This window comes from Scophthalmus maximus, chromosome 22 (genome assembly GCF_022379125.1).
Source record: "Scophthalmus maximus strain ysfricsl-2021 chromosome 22, ASM2237912v1, whole genome shotgun sequence".
Taxonomy (NCBI): domain Eukaryota; kingdom Metazoa; phylum Chordata; class Actinopteri; order Pleuronectiformes; family Scophthalmidae; genus Scophthalmus; species Scophthalmus maximus.
The window spans coordinates 5449679-5467500 of NC_061536.1; the positions used below are offsets into that span (position 1 = coordinate 5449679).

General features: G+C 46.4%; 2 protein-coding genes across 3 annotated transcripts in view; both read right to left on the reverse strand.

Annotated features, from left to right (window-relative positions):
* Positions 1-1121: 1121 nt before the first annotated feature.
* Positions 1122-6784, reverse strand: LOC118291609 (probable methyltransferase-like protein 24). The gene is made up of 5 exons (XM_035619909.2): positions 5732-6784; positions 4694-4792; positions 3126-3262; positions 2664-2931; positions 1122-2023 (listed from the first exon to the last, which is right to left on the reverse strand). The coding sequence occupies exons 1-5, from the start codon at positions 6077-6079 to the stop codon at positions 1718-1720; spliced, it is 1158 nt and encodes a 385-aa protein (XP_035475802.2). The 5' UTR covers positions 6080-6784; the 3' UTR covers positions 1122-1717.
* Positions 6785-8476: 1692 nt separating this feature from the next.
* The window catches only part of ahdc1 (AT hook, DNA binding motif, containing 1), an 18286-nt gene continuing 8940 nt past the window's right edge, over positions 8477-17822 (reverse strand). For both annotated transcript variants that reach the window (XM_047330073.1, XM_047330074.1), the window contains exons 2-6: positions 15753-15915; positions 14125-15433; positions 12301-14000; positions 10090-11851; positions 8477-9332 (exon numbers count right to left, since the gene is read on the reverse strand). In XM_047330073.1, the coding sequence (XP_047186029.1) occupies positions 10096-11851; positions 12301-14000; positions 14125-15312 (4644 nt within the window). In that variant the 5' untranslated portion in view covers positions 15313-15433; positions 15753-15915 and the 3' untranslated portion in view covers positions 8477-9332; positions 10090-10095. The remainder of the gene's footprint in view (positions 9333-10089; positions 11852-12300; positions 14001-14124; positions 15434-15752; positions 15916-17822) is intronic.

The following is a 17822-nucleotide window of genomic DNA, read 5'->3' on the forward strand; positions in this document are numbered from 1 at the left end:
CAACTCCGCCCTGACTAGTGGCAAACGTCTGTGCGTAATTTGCGTAGCGCAGGGTGGAGGCAGAAGCACATTCCAGCGTCCGCTTCGGCGAGTTGGAACGAGTCCGAGGAATGACTGGCATCGGCCGGTTTCACGAAGAAGACGCTCTCTGAAGAGAAAAACACTCAAGCGGTCAAAGAGCTTTTCCGTGAACCACACCGAGTCAGTTCGGCTCGGGCTCGGGGAAAACGGGAAGTACACAAGGTTTATGGTTGGCGAATCACACCTTTATGATCACGTGGAAAATAATGATATTGAGTCACCTTTTGCTTGAATGTTGCAATATGAATGCAATTATAGCCCTTTTCTTGTGGTGCCAACGCGTGGGAGTAATTGTGTTGGACTAAACAATTTGATTTGTAAAAATAGGAAAACAAATTTTGTAATTTTAATGATTATACTTAAATTCAAATTACACATTCAATTAGAATACACACACACACATACACATTTATATGTCATCCATATTTGTTTTCTTCAGCTTGAGACAGAATTGAACTTATATATGATTTCATTAATTGTAACTAAATACGTTTCTATACATATCTGAGGATTAATTGGCTATAGGTTTGCATGTAGGTACAATGTAAATCCAATGAGGAAAGTAAGTAAATAAATTACAAATCAAAGATTGTGAAATATAACCCACATTCTTGTCGAATTACAACTTGTTGTTACCATGTTGTTTATTTTATTGTGGTATAAATGCACATGCATACAGTACAGTGCAAAAATGCACCAGTTTCGTTGAAGAATTTCTGTACATTGTATTTCAAAATAGGCACTATCAGTCTCAATATCATTTAAGCATCTCTTAATTTTTTAATAATTATTGCAAAAAAGTACACAAATAAAATAATCTCCATTCAAACCACTGCTGGACCCAATTAATGCATGATTTCTCAGGATGATAATAATAATATAACCCACGTTCTTGTCGAATTACAACTTGTTGTTACTATGTTGTTTATTTTATTGTGGCACAAATGCACATTCATACAGTACAGTGCAAAAATGCATCAGTTTCGTTGAAGAATTTCTGTACATTGTATTTCAAAATAGGCACTATCAGTCTCAATATAATTTTAGCACCTCTTCATTTTTTAATAATTATTCCACAAAAGTACACAAATAAAATAATCTCCATTCAAACCACTGCTGGACCTAATTAATGCATGATTGCTCAGGATGATAATAATATGATATGATAGTCATAAAGATCACAGATCCATGGTTCAACTAAACAAATGACAAGAAGTACAAATGAAAACGTGTTGGTACCTGTTAGAAAACTGTTTGGTATTTAGAACTAATGAGGACACAGTCCAGCAATAGCTTCAACATACACATATCTGCTGTTTTTTGTGTTACAAGTGAGACATAATCAAATCTGTAATTATTATATCATTGCGCTATTGCCAAGGCAAATCAGCAAGCCCCCTTTCAACTCCATATTTGGTCAAATTAGCCATGTACAGATGCAAAAGTATTTCCCTGTGACGGTGGAGACATAAAAAGAAAGATCCTTTTATCTCCACTAGAGGGTGGTGTCATGCAAAGAAATGCATGCTCCTAAAATAAAAGGGAAGAAGTTCAGTGTCCCTCTCGTCTTTTTGTTGGAGGCCTCCATGCACAATGTCTAGTCACGTGTACACCTCTGCTCGTTCGTGTGTGAGTGTTAGTCTCTTGTGTTGACCCAGCTGAGGGTGTAGGAGCTGTGGGCATTTCCCAATGTCCGCTTCAGGACACTATGGCCATGTCCTGCAGAGCTGTGGACCAGCTTGAGTCCAGAAGCTTGGAGACCCCGTAGGATGCTGAACCAATAGCAGAGCACTTCCTCGTCGGTTCCTCCCACCTCAAACCCTGCCCATTGCAGATGCACTGTGGCAACCAGATGATGGACACCCTGCAGACTTCCTGATTCAATCCAGTTCTGGAAAACTCGCCACTCAGCGCTGAGCAGGTCAGCATACAGAAAGTGAACCTAAAGAGAAAAGAGAATAGCAATTTAATATTGTCCTTCAGGACTGCATAACAATTATCACAAACATAAAAAGTACTGTGTGCTTTACAATTTACTTGGAATATTTCCACATTTAAAACTGCTTTGCTTGTAAAATGGGTTACTGAGATATCAGGCAACTGATATAGTTATGGCAAAAATTACTACCATTTTGTCCATATTCAGCACAATTCATGTCTGTATTTTTAATAAGATTGTATATTAAATTTGAATGTTGTCTTTTGTAACCCCGTAGTCTTTTTGATTTCAATAGCATATTTGTGTCAATATAGCCTCAGGCAGTATAGACAATCATTATTAATAATTCTAAATGGAAATATTGCAACACTTCTTATTCTTTCAACAACACATACTCAAACTGTTGGTATGTAGTTCCCCCTTGTGGCTGCAGGATGTAACTCACTGAAATTGTTACCATGGCAGCCAGGGATGGCGCAGAGCCCTGTTGCCATGGGAACGTACAAGTAAGAGAGCTTTCCCGGTATGTTGGGGTGAAAAGACTCTTAAGGTTTGTTTGTTTTGCATTGTTTCTCTAAATATCTGTGTGTGTGTGTGTGTGTGTATGTGTGTTCATGTGTATGCACGTGTGAGTGTGTCATACTGTGTGATGTCCCAGAGCTGCCATGATATCTGCCAGTGTTTGAGAGACACTACCCAGGTTGCCTCTTTTCTTGTGCTTGCGCCTCCTTGGAGTGCGCCACTCCAACCACATCTTGTGCTGGCTGACCGCACCTCTGTCAACATGGTTACTAGCCAAACTGTTGCCAAGGTGATCATCAGATGGATTGGAGTTGCTGGGATCAAAACTGTGCACTTCACATCCGAGCCCAGACACAGTCTTTAGAAAGTCTGCATCTCTTCCATCCATACTGGAGACAAAGACAAACACAAAAAGATAGACAGAGAGGCAGGGGAGCACAGAGGTAGATTGAAGATTATTGTATGCATGATTAATTATGCATTGCATTTTCTTTTTATTCCAACTTTGACAGCGATATTAATGCATAAGCATCACAGCACATGCACTGACACATGCACACATTGTACAAGCACATGGGCACACCTGAAGGAGTATGCAACACACGGTCTGTGTGCACCTGGAAGGAGCCATTCCTCAGCACACAGCATCCAGTGGTTAGAAGCCGCAGGGGGCTGTGAAGCCCGAACCTGACCTGGAGATAAGACCCTGGAGCAGTTCAGCTGTAGATGGAGAGAACAAGAGAGGTCAACTGAGGGGGTGGTAAGTTGAAAAAGTTGTCAGAAAACTTGACCTGTGAAATGTGTAAGATTAATTCAGACAGTGCATGATGGTTTTTTCATGATTGGGCCTTTAAAGTGGCTACCGCTTAGCATTAATGGCTTTCTGGAGCTCAGCATCAAACTTCATTCCTTTATTCGCCACAAGTGGTGGAAAGCAATGTCTATGTTATGTCTTTTCTTGTATTTCTTTCTCTCCCTTCTTTGCCTCTACTGAAGTTAGCATGCTTACCAGCTAATGTTGGCCTGGATAGTCCTTTTACTTTCGCATAAAGAGTCACTGCAGCGTCTAGTCTGCCCCGAGGAAGTTTGTGCTGCTCGGAGGGCGTATCATAAACTCTTGTCTTTTAAACACAATGATTCAGTTGATGACGATGATCTAACAAGAGTAGATTTGAAAGTCAGGTAAAGTATAATTAGAGAACATAATCCACCCAATACAAGGTTTAATCAGTAAATATATAATTTTCTCTCTCAGTTTCCCAGCATTTGGTGTGACACAAGTCTTAACTCTTGTTTGGGAGTTTCCAGTCTGGAACTGAAAGGCTTTACTAGCTCCAGATTTGGCAGAGTTCTGCTGCCAGCATATTGACAGTGCCTGACTGATCATATTACTGCTCTGTTAACCCCCGCACTGGATGTCTACAGTTGGAGAAGTGAAAAAAGTTGACTGAAGAAGAAGAAGTAGTTGAAAAGTGTGGTTTTATTGATTAGTGTTAAGTCTTGGCAGGCTCTAACTCCTGGCTACAGCGTCTGTAGGTCCCCTATGAGTTAAAGTTTAACCTGAGACCTTCAAGCAATATTGGACCACTGATTGCTCGTGTAAAGATCGGAGTACTCCCATGTGGTCTCAAGATAAATCTGACGGGTCGCATGTTGATTGCAAAGACAAAAAAGAAAGAGAAAAGTAGTTTGTTTCTGACAAAATGCTGGATAGTTTTACCTCTTCAGGCCAGTTGAACGTATAAAAATTAAACAACCTGAGACGTGAAAACTGCTTTTTGGTTGAACAAGGCTGACAATAACTTTGATTTAAAGGGTCACAAGGTCAAAAAATTATTTACCTACACATATTTAATAACTTACTCTTGTATAACTTTGCATAATATTTATTTTAAAGGTTTACAGAACAGTTAACATTTGTCACATACAGTAAATTATTAAATATAATTATCAGTATCTCAATTGTGTTGGTGTTACTTGGGGCCGTCAATGGAATTGAGACATTTAACACTTTTCACACTTTTTCAGTTACTGAAACTTTTTTTATTTCATAAGTTGTGTTCGCTCTAGTAAATGACAAACCTTCAAGAGGGTGAGAGGATTTTATTTGACAGCAGTACTATGTTTCATATATTATTATTTGAAGCCTACCTGTGGCCTGGTGATATATGTGATGAGACGACTGAGTTCTGCCGTGAATGACGGCTTGTCGGCCGCCCACGGCTGCGGCTGCACTGCCCTGGATCCAACCTGGCAACATACAGACCAATATATTGATAATCATGGGAATGTGGAGGGGGGTTGAATAACAATGCATACAGCCTAAGAATTCCGGTACTGAGTGTGAGTGTGTCTGATGCACCCCCTGCCCCAGGTATGAGTGCTGAGGAGGCAGGTCACAGACTTTGACCTCAGTCCTGCTGGTAAGACATTTGCCCGGGGCACTGTATCGTACAAACACACAGTCTAAAGAAAGCCCCCACCCGACTCACGCTGAACCCTGTGGTCACCATGGCAACCTCATTGGGGAGAAGGTGGGGAGTGGGTGATGATTCACAGAATGAGTCAGAGTTTAGCCTTGGGCAGAAAAAGAGACAGTGAGAGAAAAAGGGAATGAAAGAGCGAGAAAGGGGAGGAGGGGGGGTGAAGGGCTGAAGTCGGAGGTAAAGAGGGGACAGATGCACTCACACAAACACAGGGGAAGTTGTGAAGCTCTATGCAACTGAGGGGCAAAGACAGAACAGCTGTCACCAGTCTCTCTGATCCTGGGTCAGTGCTGCGCTCAACTCTGTGCTCACCTGTTCCATCATGTCTGTAATAATTCACAGGGCTGCGCACAAACTGACCCAGCACAATGAATTAACTGCACAGGGGGAACCACTGCACCATCCTATTTTTTTTACATCTGTATCCCTGAGCTGACCATGTGTAGTTGCCTGTAATGACTTCAGGTTTTCTGTCTGACTCCTTCTTACTAGGTTAAGTGCATCTGAACTAATCGTAGTGTGGCAATATGGAGTCCAATTCCCATTATGAGTGAGTTTTCCCATCTCATATTCAAGACTGTAGGTGGATTTCCCCCAAAAGTGAGTGTATACGACACAATTCAAAAACATCTGTTCTTGAGCTATAATGCAAAGATTTCGAAATAATTCAATTGGATTCAACCTCTCTTGCAGATCTTCTTACCTGTTGCCAGTGTATCTCGTTCTCATCCTCGTAGGCCCGCGTCCCCCCCCCCCTGCCTCCATCGTCCACCTCCGCCTCCTCCTCCCCTCGCGCCTCCTCCAGGCCCGGCCGCCGGGACGCGCTTCCCCAGCGGCGCGGGCTCCTCTCCGGCTCGATGCTGATCACCGAAAAGGCGACGGCACCCTCCCGCTCCTCCGCCCCGGCCCCCGCCCGCGCGGCTCGGGGGGGCCGGGGCCCGACGACGAGGAGCCGGAGCGCGACGAGAAACGGTGGCATCAGGAGAAGAAGTGATATTCCCCGGGGGAGGGGGGGGCCACCGCGGCCCCACCATCGCGCACACGTCCGCATACCTCCTCCTCCTCCTCCGTGGTGGCACCGGGGAACATCTCCGGCCTGTGCCAAGTGATTCAACCCCCCCCCCCTTCTGCAGAGCAATAAGGAAAGTCCCAGCTGAGAACTCCCCTCCTCCTCCTTCTTCTTTACCCCCGGGGGAGAGTTGGGATGAGGCAGCGCATTCCTCGGGCCCCGGTGGCCCTTATTGACACAGGGACGGCCGTTTGATTTGGCCCATGTCCGACTCCTGGAATTAAGCCCTGAAAGCGAGTGTGGGCTTCACCTTTCAAATATCTATAACAAATCAACGTGAAAGAAAATTCCTCTCATGTCGTTCCACGGATTCTATCCAGAGAAGGGTGTCACACTGGACATCTACATAAGGGGCCAGTATCTATTCTGTGATGACTGAACACGGGACAGTGCTCCACTTTCTTTTTAGTTCTGGAAACCCAGGTTTTTAGGGTATCTGTATTTTTATTCCTGCCAAATACCACATCTTTATATATTTGTTATTGTATCACTGTTTGTGGCTTCGACTGTAACTTAAGTGCTTTTAGGCCAACTAGGCTACACTTCAAGTACAGTCTTGAGGAAGTGTGCGACTACTTTACTTGAAAACTTACATTTTATACTGGACAGGATATCAGAGGAAAATATTGTACCCTTTACTCCGCTGCATTTATTTAATATCTTTAGATTAAAACATTAGATACCTGACGCGCAGTTGTAGATTATACACCTCAGCAGTACATGAAGTGGTTGAAATAGCTCCCCGTTGACCACATTAAAATCCTGCTCATGTGTAAAAAGGTCCATAGTCAAATAATGAAATATATATAACTATAACTATAACTATATATATATATATATATATATATATATATATATATATATATATATATATAAAGCAGACGGGGCATTCTACTGCATAATGAATGCTTGAAGAACATTTCCATTCTTTTACTTGAGATTTTTTTTAATCAAGGACTTTTACTTGCAATGGAGTTTTCTTACATTGTGGTGTTTCTGGTTTTACTAACTTAAGTAAAATATCTGATGTTGAGAAAAAATATATTTAGATTAGTGTATGGGTTTGAGATCAGCATGGAAAATAATCTTTCATATTTAAATGGAGTTACTGTTATCTTGTGTAACTGTACAGCCGTACAAAAGGGGGGGGGGGGTGTCAGGGAGCTGTTGCTCTGCATCCCCCTCCTCTCGCTCTGTCATGTCGTGTTGTTGACAGTGCGTGTCTCTTTCCACCATACAGTGGAATGTCACAGCAAACACATTTCCTCTGGCCATGTCTGAGTCTATTTAGTCAGCCTGTTGACAAACTGTACACAATATGCAGCCCGTAAACTCCCCCCATCTGCTTTGCTTTCTGTGTGGTGAACACACACACACACACACACACACACACACACACACACACACACACACACAGACACAATACCCACGATGTACAATATCTTCTGTGCTATGCAAGATTCCCCGTGAAGACATGCACAGGTCCCTTCCTGTCAGCTCTCTTGTACCAAGTTGTGCTAAAGAACATTTCCTTATTTGGATGAGGAATCTTGCAACAGTACATTTTTGTGCATTTTGTTTCACTGGCTTTAAAAAACCCTCTCCGACACTCTCTTCTGATTTCCTGAGTCTGGTTTCTTTCTTTCCCCTCCAACACATCCTCCCCTGCTCTCCCAGCCATCCATTCTCTCCTCCCCCCAGCCCCCCTTACGCTCCCTGTCGAATTGTGTCCTTGACTGAACTCTCTTGCTCACAGTCCCAGACAGCCTGGGCAAAGCCCAAAACTCAGGGAGGCTCTAAAGCGCACGCACGCACGCTCACACCTCCCTTCATCCCTTAAAGAAGCAGTATGCTATAGACAGGATTACCAATGGCAAGAACAGAATGTGTATTTAAATATTTTGCACCTCAGATACATACATGATATGTAACAGACAGATATACAATTTTTTTCATCACAAAAACCACCAAACAACACAAGACCACAGAAAAAAGAAGGGAGAGAGTGAAAGAAAGAATGAGGCCCCGCCAAGACTTTGGTGTCTGGGAAGCTTCACTCCTTTTGACCCCATAAGCACGCACTCACACACACACACACACACACACGCGCACACACGCGCACACACACACACACACACACACACACACACAAATACATGCATTACTGCAGTCACGCAACCACAACCCCCTCTGTCTCACATTTGCACACAGAAAAACAAGAGTCTCTTTGGGGCCGTTTTTTATGATTTCAACTTCTCTTTCCCTTGTAGTTAAAACAGCAAAACACATGATGTTGAGTCTCCATGCTGCAGCCCCCAAACCCTCCCCCCATACCCCCCCCCCCCCCCCAACCCCCCCCCCCCCCCCCCCCCCCACAAACCCATCGCCCTCGCAGAGCACAGAAACCATGGCAGAACGCTGAGGAGGGCATGTTGATGACGGACCTCCAGAGTGAAGAAGGGGGCCCCTGGCTTGTAGCTGGAGTCGTATGTACAGATGCTGGTATTTCAAGAGCAGAAACATTATTAGTCCACTTTTCTCCTATGGGACACAACACAAGGAGTGCACAGAGTGGGACATTTGCAAGGCTCATGGTATTTAAAAAGATTTTGGGCTCAGATGCGGTTTCAGGATGGAGCACGAGACAGTAATACAGTGTCAGTGAGTCAAGTGCAGAACACGGTTGCTGGTTTAGCAAAGAAGGGGAGTTGAGAGAGGAGCGAGGCAAGAAACAGAAAGAGCAGTGTGCTCCGAGTTTGTCCATTCGCAGATGTACAGAACCAGTCTAAAAAGATTTAGTGATTTACAGACTTCTGGGAAAATGCTGTCCTCTATGCATCACAGCAGGACTCAATGAGGAAATGTTCGTCAACGTCTGGTTTTCATCTGTCAGCTCTTGGCCGTTCCCTCGTTCCAGCATAGAGTTTGAGTGAGTGTACACATGTATGATTTTATGTTTAGGTAGTGAATTGATCTTCACATGCATGTGTGTGTGTGTGTGTGTGTGTGTGTGTGTGTGTGTGTGTGTGTGTGTGTGTGTCTATGCATTTGTGTGTGCACATGGGTGTCAAAGTTGTGGTTGATTTTGATTGTCAGTGCTGGAGAATTAAAGCTTTAACGTCCAAAGCTGGCAGCTAAATTCTCAACCTCCATTTCACAAGTCTCTCACAAAGAAGTCTCCTTAACACACAAAAAAAAAGGTTTGCAAATCTGTAAAAGCTTGGACTGAATGCACCTGGAAGAGAAACAAAAGGAGAGAGAAAGAGATGCAGAAAAAGAAAGTAATTAGAGGCTGACCTTTTTTACATTGGTGAAGAAAAGCATAATAATATGCAGTGAATGAAATATACCTTGACTGTATTTTATCACGTCTCTGTAAACAGTTGGATTTGCTGATTAAGGTAATGTAGTAATTTTCTGTGAACTGTGTTACTTCTGCTGTCGCACAAAAAAATGTTATTTACCGTTTTGTACTCTATCACTTCTTGAACACGTTTTCACACACAGGCCATGAAACACATTCACATCCATCTGTGTCATCGTCATCATTATTGTGCAACAATTTGCAAACATGAAGTCTGACAAAGTCTTATAATTTGTTTTTTTACCTGACCTTTTTTTATATTTAAGTATCGGAAAAAAACTTTTTTTGTATTTCACTGTAATGTTTCTCTCAACTATTCATTTACTTATGTCAATGTATATATCCTGCATGCTGTAATAATTTACAAAATAAATCCAACACACTGTAAAGAAACCTGTATAGGAATCAGCGTACATATCCACCCATCCCGTTTGCATGTATATCAAGTATCTATTATTTATTTCATCCATTCTTTAACTTGTTTGTCCAGTTTTCTTTTTCATTGTCCTTGTTCCCAGCTGTATGTCTTTTTATATGTAATTACTGAGAGTAATGTAAAAAGTCGGGTTGTGATTCTCTAGAAATGTTTGATGGCCTTATTGTTTGTATTTAGGATAAATGAACTCACCTGCTGTTACAGGCTGGTGACGCTGAAGCTGTCATCGTTGGCAGGGTCCAGGAGCTGGCACAGCACCCCACCTCCCTGGACCACCTGGGAGGGGTAACGGTGCCCCATGGCCTGGTAGGACTGGTGGGACAGAGAGAAGCCACTAGTGTCCTCCTGATGGGGCGAAGAGTCCAAGGGAGGTTTGGGGTATGAGGCGTGAGGCATGGGGCCTTGGCGATGGCCTGTGCTCATGTGGTGGGGGGTCAGATCCCGCTTGAGGGCGCTCATGGCGGAGGGGGGGCTGCGCTCCTCATAAAGCACGGGTGTTGAGTGGGAGAGGAGGCCGGGACTGGGGTTGGAGTGTGTATGGGATGGGAGATGAGTGTTGGGGTTGGTGTGCGCGTTGTGGTGTGGCTGATTGTTGGTGTGAGGGTTTGAGTGGGTGAGGGGGTTGCTCTGGAGATGCGAGGTGGGATGGGTGTTGGCGTGTGAGCTCAGGTTTGCGTGAGGCTGTGTGTTGTGATGGTGTGTGTCATGGGGAGTCTGGATTATATGTTGGTGTGCGTTTGCATTTGGGCTAACGAGTGGATTACCATGTGCATTACCATGAGGACTTGTGTGCGGGTTGCTGTGAGTGTGAACGCCTGTATTTGAGTGTGTGCTGTGTGAGTGCGGACTAGGGCTGCCACTGTGCGATGTCTGTCCATACCAGTAGGGGGAGCTGCAGTAGCTGGGGGAGTCATACTGAGAGAACTGTGGGTCTTTTGGAGGAGGGCGATGTGAGGGACTCAGTGCCGTGCTGCAGTGGGATGTTACCCGTGGTGAGGGAGAGCAGGAGGGGGAAAAGGTCCTAGATGGGACTGGGTGGTAAGACTGGGGCGGAGGAGGGGTGGGCTTGGGAGGGTAAGGGGGAGATGAGACACTGGGTGAGAGGGAAGAGGAGGACTCTCCAGGGTACAGGGCTGGATATCGCTCCTCAGAGGAAGGTGTGGATGGGTGGGCAGAATAAGGGGAGGGGTACTCACAGGGATCCGGGAGGTAGCTGGAAGGTGGTGCAGGATTGGGGGTGGCCAGGGGTGAGAGGCTGCTACTGTCACCGCTGTAATAATCCAGCACCTCCTGGAACAGCCCAGACCCCTCTGGACCTCCAGCAGACACTGCTCCTCCTGCTCCGGATGTAGAAACAGCCTTGCCCCTGCCTTTAGCCCCCGATGGCCGCTCTCTCTGACATGGCGACAGCCCCCCTCGACCTCCTCTAGACCCTCTGCCCCGTCCACCAACGCCTCCCCGCTTAGGTCCAGGAATAGGCGTTGGTGAGGGACTGGATTGGGAGTCAGAGTGTAAAGCGGAAACGCCCTCTTTTTCTGCTTGTGGCTCAGTCCGTTTCCTGCGACCGCGGCCCGGTTTGCTGGTTCCGCCACCCTGGAAGAGGACGCTCTGGCTCCAGTTATACGAGGGCCCTGAGGCACTCTCATGCCAATCCATCATCAACTTCTCCAGACTGGACAGACTCGACTGACCCCCTTCTCCGCTAACAGAGGCAGCCTCGTTCTGTTTGTACGGGCCACCTGTGGAGCTCGGTCCACTGCCAGTTGCTGCAGATCCAAGATGTGAAGAGTCGGAGGACGATTCTGACAGACTTTCAGGAAAAGGTTGTCGCTTGGCCTTCTGGGGAGTGTAGTTCGAGATATCCAAGATGTCTTTGGACTCATTGGTGCCATATTCACTGTAGCCATGATACTGAGCCCCAAAGTTGTCTGTTGCCCAGCCACCATAACCTTGTCTGAAGAAAAAAACACGACACAGAAATAGAAACACAAATTATAAAACACACAAACATGAGCAATATATCTGCACTTGAGAAATTGTAAAATGTTCACTGCTATCTGTTTCAGTTCGACCAGCCAGTATTAGAAACCTGAAGAGAATACTCTCACTGTGACTTCTGATTATACATTCCTATGCTGTACAACTACTGCAGACTTTTTAGCCCTGAGTTAACTAACATCAGGTATTGACTATTAATTAGCACATGGCGGACAAGTAAAATTTAAAATGATGTGCAGGAATGAAACATTTATATTTAGAAAATCACATCAATTTGATCCCGCCATGGTTTAGACTGTTATTTATTATTTTAATTGATCACATTTTCATTTAAAACCCTTTTACACCAGGTCACATTTTGATTGATTTGTTTGAGTAATTTTTTAGCTGCCACAAGTGATTTACCTGTAGCTCCACTGATTGGAGCTGTACTGTTTGTATCCTTCTGGGGTGGGGCTAAATGGGCTACCTCTGGCCACAGACATGTACCCTCCTCCAGGTGACGTGGGTCCCGTTGACTCCCCCCGCACCAGGGAGGAATGACCTGCTGCAGGATATCCACAAAAGCCCCTCTTAGCTGCTGCCTGGTAGCTAGAATAACCAACATGGGTGGCCTTGCCACTGCTGTGTCCAGACACAAATGCAAAGCTGCAGTCCGAGGGTCTCTGTGACACTGCGGGAGAAGAGGAGGAGTAGCCAGAGGAGTAGTGTCCATAAGAGGCAGGATGGGGGGAGCTAGGAGAGTGTGAGAGAGATGGAGGGGTGGATTTAGGATAGGTAGAAGTGGTGGGTGACGTTTGGGCCAGGCTGCCATAGCTGTATGGAGGCCTGGATGAGGAGCAATGTGTTTGTGCTGAACCCTCCACTCTAGAACTTGCGCCCTTAGAGCACCACTTGGAGAATGCGGGGGCCCAGCTGTGTCCAGTAGCTGGGCTGGATGGCTCATAACCAGGGGTGGATGAAGTTTTGCGGCCGTCTGACTGCGAGGAGATGTCCAACAGGTCAGACGAATCATCTGAGTCGAGCAGTGACCGGAAATATCCAGCAAACAGGCCTTGTGAGTCCTCCCCAGCAGGTCTGACGCCTCTGCCTCCCCCTGGACTGCTGTAGGCACCCCCCCTTCCAACCTCACAGGAGGAAAAGCCCCCCCTCGGAGATCCACAGAGCCGAAACCCCCCCAAACCTTTCTCCTTTTCCATACACCCCTCCTCCCCCCAGCCACCTGCCCCATTTGGCCAGTCCTGCCCCATCGAAACGCCCTCCCCTTTAAATGCACCATTTTTTCTTATACGTCTCTTCTTGACCACTTTCTCTCCCCCAGGTTCAGTTCCCACAGTACCCCCTCCCCTACCAACCCCACCCTTCCCCCTTTTCCTTGGTAATCCATGCTCAGACAGCGGGCTTAGTTTCCGCTTCTTACCAATTGATTCAAAGAAGTCACTGAAGGTGCTCCTATTGCACTCACTGCCCCCAACCCCCCCTGCTGCTCCTGCACCTCTTCCAGTGCCCCCTCCTCTGCCACCCCGCGGGCGTCTAGTCCCCGTGAGCCGGTGGAGCAGGGTGGATATTCCAGGGTTTTCCAAAGGGGCATGAAAGCTTTCTGGCTCACTGGGAGTCCAGCATCGAGGTGGAGAGCAGCGGCCAGTGGCAGGCGGCTGGCGGTTTAAAAACGCCAGTTTGGACAGAACATCCCCATACTCTGTTTTCACATCATTAGTATCATTAACATAGGATGGATAAGGACAAGGGAGTTTAGTCCTACGACGCCTTCGGGGCTTTTTGGGCTGGTCTCCATTACCACTAGCACTGCCGGCATTTGGAGGCTCTCCCGGTATTACTGGCAGAGCCTGTTTAGGTGGTCGTCCCCGCCTGCGTTTGAGAATAACAGGCAGCTCTCCAGGAGGGAACATCACCATAACACTCTTCCCATTGTTCTTCATGCGGAGAAGTGCGGTCGGCTCTCGAACTGCCTCTGAGCCCTCCAGACCCCCATCATTTCCTTTCTCGGTCCCCGTAACTGTCTCCAAATTGGAAATCTTGTAGCTCTTCTGTCGGCGGCTCAGACTGACAGGAATGCGAGCCACCTTGACAACAATCTTCCTTACCTGTAAAGACCAGCATATAACACATGTCATTGCAAATTGTCTAAGCATCTGCTTTTAAACAGTACATGATATGAGAAATCTATTATGAGTAACACCAGTGATATGAAACGATGAATTAACTTACGCCAACAAAACGTCCACATCTCCGGTTATTGGGAGGACATACCCTCAATTCTGCAACAGGTTCCCCCTTCACAGTTAGCAGAGATGCAGGGATAGTGGATGTGTTCACAAATGGGAGATGAGGGGTAACACGATGAGGGACGGACTGCGCTGCTTGACGCTGTTTCATACTTTTAGGACCTGCTTTTTGGACAGATTTCGGTGCAGGCCTGGACCTGGATTTAGGTCCTGGTTTATGCCCAAGTCTGGGCCCGGGTTTATGTATAGCTTTAGGAGCAGGTTTGGGTACAGTTAGAGCAAGAGCGATGTCTGTGGGGCAGGGAGCCGTGTGGAGAACAGCTTCCACAGACGGGTGCTCTTCTTTCTCACGAACAGCCAACTCTTCTTCCTTGACCCTCCAGATTTTTTCCTCTAACCCTTCATCAACCTCTTCAACTCCCCTCTCCTTCACTGCTCTCTTCTCCCCGTCCTCTATGCTTCGGCGGAGGCGGGAGGATTTGCGCAGGTGACAGGGGAAGCGGGGACGTCCGGAGCTGCGGAGTGCATACTTCTTCTCTGCCTCCACAGGAAGAGGAGAGGAGTCTGTCCTTTGGTTTGGACCGATAGATACAGGGCAAAAGGTTGAGGGGATGTCTTTCTCTGCTGTGAGGACCGTGGCTGCCAGCTGATTGTTGGAGGCAGGATGATTGCCAAGTGCCAAAGACAGGGGTTGAGGTGAGGTTGTGTGTATGGCCTCTGGTGTGAGAGTTCTGGAGTGTTCCGGCCCCACATTGATATCCATATGTCCACAATTATCCATGTGTGCATGTGACACAGCCTGTGCCTGCATATCTGGATCCATGTGTGTCTGCATGTTTCTAAAAGTCTCTGCAAATGTATGTGTCTCAGCAGTGGTGTGAGTCTCTGTCTGCCTCCGCCGACAGTTGTTGTGCCCCAGCCTTCTCTGCAGGTGGAGGCCGTTGGCCAGGGCAGAGGGAGAGGAGGCGGGAAAGCGGTCGGTGGTCACCGCCGCCAGTCCATCGTCGGTGGGATCTTGGGACTCTGTCTGGAACCCAAGCTCCCTGGTCCAGAGCTCAGGCCCTCCCAGCTCCTCACGCCCTCCCACACACCGTTTTTCCTCAGCCTGATTCCCACCGCAGCCCACTGGAGCCCCAGACTGGTTGACTAGGTGTTCTGACAAGCCACTCATTCAGTGTACGATCTTGCTGGTTGTGCGGGAGGTGAAAGAGGGATGTGTTTCTGCTGTATGTAAATGGCTGTCGCTTCTTTGTTGCTGTCTTCCTCCAGCAGCGAGAAAGAAGTTCAAGGACCTGAGGACCAATATAAAAATAATATTATTAACTGGATAGAAAGTTCCCTGGTTGCATTTAATACATTTAATCTAAACTGCTTACTGTTAAATATATTGGTCATTGTAAAGCATCAACTAAACTATACAAATAAAAATCAGACATTTGCGGCACAGATGGAATTGTGGTTGTGTGGTGGAATCGTCGACACTTTTCTGGCAATGGGCCACAAACCTAATCTGTAATGCACTCGACTCTATTAACTGTGCCACCCACACAGCAGCAATACAACATTAGATTACATTTACCATTCATATCCTGTTCGGCTGGTTGCTCTTACCGAATGGTTGTGGCGCTGATTCTGATTTTGATTCTGAGTTGAGCCTCACTCTGTCTGCCTGACTGGCTCTGTTCTGCAGGGGATCATTGGGTCATCAATACTGCAGTGGAGAGCTCACATACTTCTCCCTCTCCCCTCTGCTCCTGTCTTTTGCCCATGGTTGCTATAGTAAGAGAAAGAGAGAGAAAGAAAGACAGACAGACAGACAGACAGACCGAAAGGAGGGACAGGGAGTTGATGGAGGTGGGATAACGGGTGAGTGGGAAAAAGGAAAAAGACAGGAGGGTGGAGCAGAAAAAATATACGAGATTAGTACGTGATGTCACAGCTCGCATCAGACCAGACTAGAATCTGTATTTTGGTGAGGGCTGCAACGTCTCACATCAGACGCAATTATTCTGGAAGATGACTTGCAATATAAAATTTTAAAGTCTAATTGTAGTTAGCGTTTCATTTTGATGCACACCAGCAGACTGTGGGTACACCTGTGAGCCAGAGGCACTTTACTCTCTTCTATTGGATTTTCACACGTGGTACATGATGAGGACCGAAAACCGTGAATGGGGTTGAGTGAGTTTCCCCACAAATTTCAATCTCACCATATTGAAGAATGAAGTGAATAGATGGACATGATGTAAAAGTCCAGAAATTAGAAAAACGCGCACACACACGCGCGCGCGCACACACACACACACACACACACACATACACACACTGCATGTCACATTTCAGCAAAACTATTCAAATGCATTACAAAGCAATAGACTTGGAGGGTACAACAAGAATGTGTGAATAATCACAGCCACCAGGGGGAAGCAGAGAGGTGATGAATAGAGAGGCGTTAAGAGGATGGAGAGATGAAGGTGACAGAAAGACAGGAACAACTGGAGGATTATAGAAACCCAGAGCAGAGGAGAACCGGAAGGACAGGCATCCAGAAGAGTCAGAAATCTTATGAAATCTGGACCACACGTGCTATCAGACTCACACGTGACCTCACGCGTGCACAAATACAAGCATGCGTGCCACTCTTTTTGCACGCATATGCGCACATTGTTGGCTCCGGCATTGCTCCACATACAACACAATCTTGTCCATCGTCAGATCTCCCTGCCTCCTTCTCCAACATATGGCTCTGATTAGGCGGGTGGGAGAAGGACAGAGAGCCAGAGAGAAGGAGGGGAACAGAGAGTGGAGAGGGTGAAAGACACTCTGGTAATCGAGCGAACGGGTGAGAAAGTATGAGAAATGGCAAGAGACAGGGGCAGTTCGGGTGGGTGAAAGACACCACTGAGATTGGGAAAAGGCCGGTAAGTTTACAGACAGGCAGAGACACACGGAGAAAAAGTTGGAAGAGGCAAGAGGAAGAAGAAGAGGTGGAGGAAGCTGTAGAGGAGGAGGAGGAGGAGGAGGAGAAGTGGGAGAGTTTGGGGCAGAACACATGGAGCAGAGCAACCTCAACATTCTGCTGCTCTGAGGAATGACACAACTGGGACAGACAAACATGGAGATGAACACACACGCACGCATCCGCACACACACATACACTACACAGTTTCTTTAAACCCCTCACCCATTCCCCCCCCATGCCAGTGCTGTCCCCCTCCCTCCCTCCTTTCTCTTCTATTCTCATTCTCACTTTCTCTCGTGTCTAATTAACAGTATTCATTAATTAAGGCTCCATCTGACCGGTGTGTGAGAGGAGAAGGAGAACACATGCTTTAATCAAACATGGCTGCACATGTGCATAGACATACATGCACACGCTGCCACTCACACACACACACAGCGACACGTACCCAACACACAAAGACACATGCAAATATGCCACAGCTTCATCCTCCCACACACTCAGACATCGCTTTTTGCACATAAAGACATACATATAACACACACGCACATATATATAGTCAAGCACAATCACACGCAAAACAAAGACACATGCAGATATCCCTCTACTGTGCTCTGCAGGGGGCATCCTGACAGTGCTTAGATGCCAGCCTATCAAATTCTCCCACTATGATTCATTGTTTAAGCAAATACTCCATCAGCCGCCATTCCAATCTCTTC

What these genes read in the sequence shown, in the direction of transcription:
- LOC118291609 (XM_035619909.2), bottom strand. Translation starts at nt 6,079, where the DNA reads ATGCGGACGTGTGCGCGATGGTGGGGCCGCGGTGGCCCCCCCCTCCCC. An exon ending in ACGAGATACACTGGCAACAG is followed by an intron (nt 4,793 to 5,731) that starts GTAAGAAGATCT and finishes GTATGTTGCCAG; the next exon opens with GTTGGATCCAGGGCAGTGCA. An exon ending in CATATATCACCAGGCCACAG is followed by an intron (nt 3,263 to 4,693) that starts GTAGGCTTCAAA and finishes CTCCATCTACAG; the next exon opens with CTGAACTGCTCCAGGGTCTT.